Source organism: Myotis nattereri, assembly GCF_964212035.1.
Source record: "Myotis nattereri genome assembly, chromosome: 5".
NCBI lineage: Eukaryota > Metazoa > Chordata > Mammalia > Chiroptera > Vespertilionidae > Myotis > Myotis nattereri.
The window spans coordinates 19,191,316-19,201,310 of record NC_138080.1 but is presented as its reverse complement, the minus strand read 5'-3'; the positions used below and the strand labels follow the sequence as shown (position 1 = coordinate 19,201,310).

The 9,995-nt window shown below is 50.4% G+C and overlaps 1 protein-coding gene across 1 annotated transcript; it reads left to right on the top strand.

The window, feature by feature from the left end:
• The first annotated feature begins 5,017 nt into the window (after positions 1–5,017).
• Positions 5,018–8,610, top strand: RPL18A (ribosomal protein L18a). The gene is made up of 5 exons (XM_081093144.1): positions 5,018–5,123; positions 6,379–6,558; positions 7,510–7,639; positions 8,193–8,302; positions 8,465–8,610. Exons 1-5 carry the CDS (start codon positions 5,106–5,108, stop codon positions 8,555–8,557), a joined length of 531 nt encoding a protein of 176 aa, XP_080949270.1. The 5' UTR covers positions 5,018–5,105; the 3' UTR covers positions 8,558–8,610.
• Positions 8,611–9,995: the final 1,385 nt, after the last annotated feature.

Here is a 9,995-nt window from a genome sequence, read left to right as displayed (position 1 = left end):
CAAGGCAAAGTAAGGACATGACCAAGATGTTTACAAGATTCTCCTGGGTTTCAATCCTACTCAACTACATGCACCGGAACTCTATCAAGCCCATAGTACTCAGACACGTGGGGCCACATGTTCCGACCATAGGTTCAAGCTCACAACTATAGCTGTTGGCTATAATTGTGCTGGGAGGGCCCTGCCCTCCAAGCTGGGACTTGCACGTGGCAATGAGAGGACTGTGCCCTCTCATCAGTCCAAGGCTTGAACGTGTCCAAAACACTGTAACGGCTCCCCACAATAAAGTTTGAATACATTATTATTTTTTTAAATTAAATCTTTATTGTTCAGATTATTACATTTGTTCCTCTTTTTTCCCCCCCATAACTCCCCTCCTCCCAGTTCCTGCCCCACCCTCCGCCCTCACTCCCCACCCACTGTCCTCATCCATAGGTGCACGATTTTTGTCCAGTCTTCCCGCATCTCCCACACCCCTTTCCCCCCCAAGAATAGTCAGTCCATTCCCTTTCTATGTCCCTGATTCTATTATAATCACCAGTTCATTCTGTTCATCAGATTATTTATTCACTTGATTCTTAGATTCACTTGTTGATAGATGCATATTTGTTGTTCATAATTTGTATCTTTACCTTTTTCTTCCTCTTCCTCTTCTTAAAGGATACCTTCCAGCATTTCATATAATCCTGGTTTGGTGGTGATGAACTCCTTTAGCTTTTCCTTATCTGTGAAGCTCTTTATCTGACCTTCAATTCTGAATGATAGCTTTGCTGGATAAAGTAATCTTGGTTGTAGGTTCTTGCTATTCATCACTTTGAATATTTCTTGCCACTCCCTTCTGGCCTGCAAAGTTTCTGTTGAGAAATCAGCTGACAGTCGTATGGGTATTCCCTTGTAGGTAACTGAGTTTCTTTCTCTTGCTGTTTTTAAGATTCTCTCTTTATCTTTTGCTCTTGGCATTTTAATTATGATGTGTCTTGGTGTGGTCCTCTTTGGATTCCTTTTGTTTGGGGTTCTCCGCGCTTCTTGGACCTGTAAGTCTATTTCTTTCACCAGGTGGGGGAAGTTTTCTGTCATTATTTCTTCAAATAGGTTTTCAATATCTTGCTCTCTCTCATCTTCTGGCACCCCTATAATTCTGATGTTGGTACGCTTGAAGCTGTCCCAGAGGCTCCTTACACTATCCTCGCATTTTTGGATTCTTTTTTCATTTTGCTTTTCCGGTTGGGTGTTTTTTGCTTTCTCGCATTTCAAATCATTGACTTGATTCTTGCACTCCTCTAGTCTGCTGTCGGGACTCTGTATAATATTCGTTATATCAGTCCGTGTATGCTTAATTTCTAGTTGGTTCCCCAATATAAGATCGAGGGTCTCATTAGTTTTCTTGTAGATCTCATTAAGTTTATCGGCGGCTTTTAAACAGTTCTTGAGAGACCTTAAAAGTGTGGTTCTAAAAAAAAAAAAAAAAAAAAAAAAAAGTGTGGTTCTGAACTCTAAATCTTCCATTGACAATTTTGTCCTGTTTCTTTGTCTCCGCATTTTGTTATGCTTCCTTGGTGCACCCCCTAATGGTCTGAACTTCTGTCCTCTAGGGAGGTGCTAATCTAGCCTTTGCCTGAGGCTATCCAGCAAATGCCGCTGTGCAGGGCTTGGGCGGGCGGGCAGGTCGCACAGGATCAACAGGGTGGGCCGGAGAGAGCAGTTATGGCGGCTCTCAGTCCTGTCCCCAGGGGCTCTGCCTCTCTGAGTCCCAGCAATGGCTGCAAACCTCGGAGAGAAAGCTGCACTCGCTCTGACGGAAGCCAGACAGTCCCGCTTCTCCCGTTTTGAGTCTGGGTCCCTAAAGACTCGCCTGTATCTGGAGCTCAGAGTCTGCGACTCCCTCCCGATTGAAAACGCCAACCGCGCCCTCCGCCGCCAGCCCGCTCCACGCACTCCGCACCTCAGAATTTGACTTCAGCACTGCGCCTCCTCTGAGTGTCCGTATGCGTTTCTCTTTCCTCCTAGTTGTAGGACTTCCACTCAGCCAGCGTTCCTGTAGTTCTGGGTGATGTCCGTGCCGTCTTTAGTTTCACTTTTGAAGTAGTTGTTCAAAGCAGCAAACTCCGGCGTTAACCTATGCCGCCATCTTGGTTCTCTCTCTGAATACATTATATTAGAGGTTGTGGTGGTACTGTTTTACCCACAGCGTCTACAGGAATTGCTGCAAATTTACTTCTCGGTGGAAGAACCTTTCATTCCCAATATAAATGACCAATTCAAGCATTCTGAAAGTGTTTTCACTCTTTTTTTTTTTTTTATAAATTTTATTGATTTTTTACAGAGAGGAAGGGAGAGGGATAGAGAGTTAGAAACATCGATGAGAGAGACATTGATCAGCTGCCTCCTGCACACTCCCCACTGGGGATGTGCCCGCAACCAAGGTACATGCCCTTGACTGGAATCGAACCCAGGACCCTTCAGTCCACAGGCTGATGCTCTATCCACTGAGCCAAACTGGTCAGGCTGTTTTCACACTTAATGTGGTGTACAGGGAGATATTAGAATAAGTTTAATCAATTTATCAGTCAGTTTGCATCACTGTTGTTTTTATATCATATTTTTGTTGTTTTCATATCATGTTTTTGTTGTTTTTATATATTGTATTGATTTTTTACAGAGAGGAAGGGAGACGGATAGCGAGTTAGAAACATCAATGAGAGAGAAACATCGATCAGCTGCCTCCTGCACACTCCCCACTGGGAATGTGCCTGCAACCAATGTACATGCCCTTGACCGGAATCGAACCCCGGATCCTTGAGTCCGCAGGCCGATGCTCTATCCACTGAGCCAAACCAGTTAGTGCAATTAATTCCCTTTTAATGTGCACAAATTTCGTGCACTGGGCTACTAGTGTTACAATAAAAAAGACAAATAATAAAAAGTGTTGGTGAGGCCCTAACTGGTCAGCCTGCAGACTCAAGGGTCCCAGGTTCGATTCTGGTCAAGAGTATGTACCTTGGTGGCGGGCACATCCCCAGAAGGGAGTGTGCAGGAGGCAGCTGATCGATGTTTCTCTCTCATTGATGTTTCTAACTCTCTATCCCTCTCCCTTCCTCACTGTAAAAAATCAATAAAATATATATATTTTTTAAAGTGTTGGTGAGGACGCGACGTTGAAACCCTCATAGATTGCTGATGGGAGTGTAAAGTGATGCAGGCATTTTAGAAAAAGGTATGGCAGTTCCTTGAAAGGTTAAACATAGAATTACCGTTTGACCCAGCAATTCCACTCCTAGCTATATATACCTAAGAGAAATGAAAACATACAACTTTTAAAAATCTGACTCATGATAGCTAAGACACAAAGATTTGCATGCAAATATCAATAGCTCATTATTTGCAATAGCCAAAAAGTGGGAACCACCCAAATACCCATCAACTGACGAATGGATAAACAAGATATATTCAGACAATAGAATATCATTCAGCAGTAATTAGAAATGAAGTACTAAGCCATGCTACACAGGGAATGAACCTTGAAGATGTTAAGTGAGAGAAACCAATCACAAAAGACCTCATATTTTGTCTGGTTATAATAATGTGAGATACCTGGAATAGGCAAGTCTTAGAGCAGTGGTTCTCAACCTTCCTAATGCCGAGACCCTTTCATACAGTTCCTCATGTTGTGGTGACCCCCAACCATAAAATTATTTTCGTTGCTACTTCATAACTGTAATGTTGCTACTGTTATGAATCATAAAATATCTGATATGCAGGATGTGTTTTCATTGTTACAAGTTGAACTTAATGAAAGCATAGTGATTAATCACAAAACAATATTTAATCATATATGTGTTTTCCGATGGTCTTAGGCGACCCCTGTGAAAGGGTCGTTCGCCCCCCGCTGTTTAGAGGCAGAAAACAGATTCCTAGTTTGGCTGGGGGAGGGGGGGGAGGGGGGGGGAGGGGGAGGCGGGTGGAGATGGAGGTGACTGCTAACTGTGCGGGGCTTCTTTTGTGGATGCTGGAAATGTTCTAAATTTTACTGTGATGGCTGCACAACTGTGCATATACGAAGTATATGAATGTGTCTGGGAATAAATGGTAGTAAAAGCCAGTGAATTGTACAATTTAAATGGGCGAATTGTATGGTATGTGAACTATGTGTTAATGAAGCTATTAATTAATTAGAAAGAGAAAAAGAAAAATGCGAACTGGGCTCAGTTGTCACCTTCTCCAAGGGCCGCCTCCGCCCCAATAAGCCCTCCAATTTATCCTCTTTCCTCTGTTTTTCTTCGCAGCCTGAAATCGTGAGGTGTTTGTGGTTCTTTCCTTTTCCATCTTCCGGTCTCTCCTCCGGGGGAGCCTCTCAAAGGCGGGGCTGCACCAGGTCAGTTCCAGCGCCCCCACTTCCTCCCCGCCCCCCAGGATCTGTAGTGGAGGCAAGGAGACAGGGTTTGAATTTCTGCTACTACGAAACACAAACAGGTCCCCATAATAATAGTAACAACTAGCATTCTAGCGCTTAATGAATGTTACCACTTGTTAATTGCTCTGTGTCTGGCTTTTACATGGGTTAGCCCAGCTAATTATGGTCACATTTTCTAGGAGAAAAACAGTGGAATTATTCCCATTTTACAGATAAGAATTCTCAGAGATGTGGCTTGAGATCTCCGTAATACACCTCCAGGAAAGGCGCCGCCATCGTATCATAACATCACGCCCACCCTAGAGCTGGTTCCATTTATACTTAAGCTTGAAGCGGGGGTAGGGGTGGGAAGAAAACGCTATAACCCGCCACGGAGGTCTCTCCGGGAGCCTACCACTCCCCGCGTGCTGCGTGCTGCGCGCGCCTACGCACCCTTACGGCCACGACAGAACCAGACGGACTCATCGCGTTGCCTCTTGGGAGTTGTAGTCTAGTCGCTAAGGAAGACGGGGCTGTAAAGTGATTGGTGCATCTAGAGCCAATGAAGAAACAGATCTGGTTGAGCGCGGAGCCAAGAAGCCAATGGACCCGCGGCTTCGAGAGGGCGGGACTTCCTGTAACGAAGTCATGGTGAGCGGCTGCGTGAGAGTAGACACTTCCTTTTGTGGGTGGTGGCGAACACGGGGAGAACGCCATGAAGGCCTCGGGCACGGTAAGGCGGCCGCGACAAGGGAGGGGGCCGGGAAGCGCATCATGGATCGGATGGGGGACCCAGGAGGGGTTGTGGACCGAGTTGGTAGTGCGCGCTCCCGGATGGGACCCGTGCGGTCGCGTGCGGCTGCCCTGAGGTGCAGTCAACATGGCGGCCATTCTGGGCGCCGCGTGGAGAGAGAGGCCGATTCTTGATCCGGGCCCGTTCGGGGATCGCGGAGTCGGAGGGAGGCTCGTGCTACCAGACCTCGTTGAGTCTCCGGATCTCAGTTGGGTAGTGAGCGTAGTTCTGGGGGCGACAGTAGTGTTCCATTTTCCCAGGATGGCCGTGAGAAGTAGAGGAAAGTTATGAACTCGAATTGACGAGGAGATTGCGAGCCTTATCGCTGTGGCAGGTGCTGGGCAGAATCAGAGGGCGCTTCCAGAGATGGAAGAGTGGGTCCTCGGGAAATACAGGGCTGGGGTGACGTCATGTGCAGCTCTCCAGCCCCAGTTTCCACGCTGGGAAAGGCATTGCGTCGGCCCCTTTAAGAACGGGTGGTCCGCGCGGTTCACGTGGCAGATTCAGAGGCGGAAGTAGCCGAGTCTGCAGTGTTTGGGGCTGGCTTCTCCTGATCATAATGAAACGATGGCGAGTCGTTTAGGTAGGTGGCTCTTTTCTGCTATGCCGCAGGGCTTCGGTTTGGCAGACACCTCACCTTAGTTAGCATCGTGTAGACGGGGAACCCACACCTCCTGGGCACCTGGGAAATGCAGGCAGCTGCAAGCTGCTGGCAGCGGTGCAGGAACCCGGGCTGGAGAGGGAACTGGGTTCTTGTTTCGGGACTACCTGGGGCGGGCTGTGAGATCCCGGGCTGGTTTCTGTCTCAGCCCCAGAGTGGAAGAGAACTTAGGCAAGATGTTCCTGAGCTGCGGAGATGCTGTGGGCGAAGAAGGTTGCCTGATGGTTCTGAACCTGAGGCTGCAAGTCTAGGCCTCCATTTTGCCACAAATATAAAGAGAAAGGGAGACACAGTGGGGCTGATGGTCCTGCCCAACTTTCTGGAGCCAGGGCAACGGGCACACCGCCCTTACTTTTATGGGGAAGGCGGGACAGTGGTGTGACCCACCATCCCCTGGATTCCACGTGGAAGCCCAGGGCTGGGACTGTCCCTCCTCTATCCCCTGATCAACATCACAAGTCTCGGGGAAGGAGAGCGAGGCATCTCCACAGTTGCCTGGTTGCTGGTCCTACCTCACCTCTGATTCTGTTTCAGCTTCGAGAGTACAAGGTGGTGGGGCGCTGCCTGCCCACCCCCAAGTGCCACACACCACCCCTCTACCGCATGCGCATCTTTGCACCTAACCATGTTGTTGCCAAGTCCCGCTTCTGGTACTTTGTGTCTCAACTAAAGAAGATGAAGAAGTCTTCAGGGGAAATCGTCTACTGTGGGCAGGTATGGAGCGTTCCGGACACGGTGGGGTCTGGAGTGGGTTTACATCTCCCATGAGGCAGCCCTGGCCTCACAGGGTTATGGCGCTTCAGAGCCCCTGGTCCTGTTCACAGGTGTAGTTCAGGCCCTAGGTCAGGATGGAGTGGGTGAATCTGCTCTTCTTTTAACGAGAAAGCCCAAGGCCAGGGGATGGTGTGGCTGTCGTGCTGGGATGTCTCAGCTGAGGTCACCACCTTCCCTGGACCTCATCTGTGAAGGGGAAAAGGTGCCATCGCCTGGGCACAATGGCATGATGGGCACTGGACTCTGCATCATGTGGCTACACTAGGTGGCAGCTGGTCCCCGTGAGGAAAGTGGCCTGGACTACTCTGCACCCCCCACTTTTGCCGTGGAGATTTCTGTAGACAGCAGATTGCCCTCGGTTGTCTGAAGGTTCAGGGCAGTGGCTCTCAACCTTGGGTGGCAACCCTTTCACAGGGGTTGCCTAAGACCATCGGAAAACAAATATATAATTATTGTTTTTGTGATTAATCACAAAAACCCAAGCACCTAAACCCAAGAACTGCTGTTTGCTGTAGCAGCAGTTGAAACAGGTGCTAACAGCAGTGGATCTTGTCGCCTTTGGGGGCTGTCACTGTGCCCCTCAAAGTGAATTGGAAGGTTCTACACTCCTGGTGGCCAGAGAGGGGTCTCCTAGGCAAGCACCTAATGGGAGTTTTGAGGAACACCCAGAGACCTAATGCTTTAATTATGTTCAATTTGTAACAATGAAATTGGGGGTCACCACAACATGAGGAACTGTATTAAAGGGTAGCGGCATTAGGAAGGTTGATAACCACTGGTTCAGGGGCTGTCCTTGGGACAGCAAGGGTAGAAGTATTGGCTCAGTGAGGGTAGGGGCTGGGGTGGAAGCCCATTTACTACTCTCCCCTCAGCCAGTCTCCTTTTTGACAGGTATTTGAAAAATCCCCCCTTCGGGTAAAGAACTTCGGCATCTGGCTGCGCTACGACTCCCGCAGTGGCACCCACAACATGTACCGGGAGTACCGGGACCTGACCACCGCCGGCGCTGTCACCCAGTGCTGTAAGTTGTCTTGTGTCACGTCCACGTCCTTCCTTTTAGAGTCATCCTTGACAGACATCTGCAGCTGTCTGACACCTCCCCCCTAGACTGAGGCAGGACAAATGCAAGAGGCTTTTGGGGGTGTGGGGAGTCCCAGGGATGGTGATGGGTGTTTGCTTAGGAGGTAGAAATGGAGAGGATATCCCAGGAACACCTTTTCCTGGAACCTGGCAGCAAGTGGACTTTTGGGGCCAGTCTCTGGTAGAGACGCAGCTCCCACCCATCACCGCGTCCAGCCCTTCTCCAGTTTTGGGACCTGTGGTGGGCCAAGGTGCTCCCAGGGTGGGCCACCTATCAGGGCTGAAACCCAAGCACCTAAACCCAAGAACTGCTGTTTGCTGTAGCAGCAGTTGAAACAGGTGCTAACAGCAAGCGGATCTTGTCGCCTTTGGGGGCTGTCACTGTGCCCCTCAAAGTGAATTGGAAGGTTCTACACTCCTGGTGGCCAGAGAGGGGTCTCCTAGGCAAGCACCTAACGGGAGTTTTGAGGATCACCTGTCTGTTCACCCTGCAGACCGAGATATGGGGGCCCGGCACCGTGCCCGTGCCCACTCAATCCAGATCATGAAGGTGGAGGAGATTGCAGCCAGCAAGTGCCGCCGACCAGCAGTCAAGCAGTTCCACGTGAGTGCACTGGGCCCCTGCTGGACTGAGGGGGGCTCTCCCTAGCCTTGGGTCTGACGCAGGAGCCCAGTGGGGCATGTCCACACCTCTGTAGACCTTTCAAAGGACAAGGTTAAGAGGCTTCCACCACACCACCCCCTCACCTGCCTCTCTCTGTCATAGGACTCCAAGATCAAGTTCCCGTTGCCGCACCGGGTCCTTCGTCGCCAGCACAAGCCACGCTTCACCACCAAGAGGCCCAACACCTTCTTTTAGATGCAGGGTCTCTCCCTCCCTTGGTCTGCCCAAATAAACTTTTTGGGAAAATCGGGGTGCTCATACACACTTGTTTTCTTTGCATCCCTGCAGAACTCAAAAGGGCATAGCCCAAGAGTTCTCTGCTCTGAGAGGGGTATTGCTCAAGTGGGGCCCAGACAGCAGGACCCTCAGAAGGGGTGGTGGGAGTCCCAGGAATAGCGAGGGTCTCACCCCCAAGCTCTCCTGCCCACTCAGGCTTTGTCCAGTAAGGAGCTGTCATAGGTGGGGTCCTAGTGTGAGGGCCAAGCTTTCAGCCCTATCAGGCAGCCCTCTGTTGTGAGCTTTGAGGGTGCATTGTAGGGCACAGGCTTGGCCCCTAAATCTGTCCCACGGGCCTCCATTTCCCTCCATTCTGGTGGTGAGATGCGGCAGCTGGACCCTGGAGGAAACCAGGATGGTTAGGCTGGTTCTACCTGGGACCTCCCCTCCTGGCCCAGAACCTAGTTCTTGGTTCCAAGATCCTTCCAGGGTATTTGAGGGCATCTGTCTCCAGGAAACCACTGAAAGCCTGGAAAAAATGCAGGCACGAAGCTAATCCCACCTGGCTGAGCCCTCAACAAGGAGGTTGACACAGGCCTTGGGAGCACCTGTCCTTAATGTGTCACCTTGATCCCTCTGAGCACAGGTGTCCAGGCCACCTACCACTTTTACTGATCAGCAGTGCCTCTGGTGCAAGCACCAGAGGCACAGGCTGGGCAGGACCCACCATGGAGCAGGAGGGAGCCCTAAGCACAAAAAGGCAGAAAGCCAGTCCTGGTCAGGGAACACAGCTGCTGCCCCCTGGAAGGGGAGTAGTGCATGAAAACAAGGTCTCCAACCCACCTGTGGAGAGGCCAGATCCCCAGGGCACAGTGTGTGCATAGCCAGCATTCTAGGCAAGACAGGTATCATCTACACTAATAAAAGAGAAACATGAAAATTGGTGTCACTCTGTTACATCCACAAGTCACACCCACCAGCCAATCAGGAGCGAGTATGCAAATTAACCCAACCAAGATGGCGGTGGCCACGGAGCTGGAGCAATCAGGAGGCTTGGGTTGCCCCCAGTGATGGAGGAAGCCAAGCTTCCTGGCCAGCCCTGGGCTCTGCTCAAGGCTACAAAGTTTCAATTATAGAAGGCAAATAAATCCCAGATACCTGCTTCCCTCTGCTCAAGGAGGCAATAAAAAAAAATAAAGAGGGGCTGGGAGGTTGGGTCGCCAAGGGCCTTGGTCAGCCTGCAAACAGCCATCAGCCCCTCACCCAGGCTGGCCAAGCACCCCAGTGGGGACCCCCACCCTAAAGGGGGTGTGGCCAGCTTGAAAATAGTTCTTAGCCCCTCACCCAGGCTGACCACAGCCCCCCAACGGGAACCCTCACCCCATAGGGGCATGGCTGATCTTCAAACCACCACAGG

Coding starts and splice junctions, on each gene's coding strand:
- RPL18A (XM_081093144.1), top strand. Junction 6,559..7,509: donor AAATCGTCTACTGTGGGCAG/GTATGGAGCGTT, acceptor CCTTTTTGACAG/GTATTTGAAAAATCCCCCCT. Junction 8,303..8,464: donor CAGCAGTCAAGCAGTTCCAC/GTGAGTGCACTG, acceptor TCTCTGTCATAG/GACTCCAAGATCAAGTTCCC.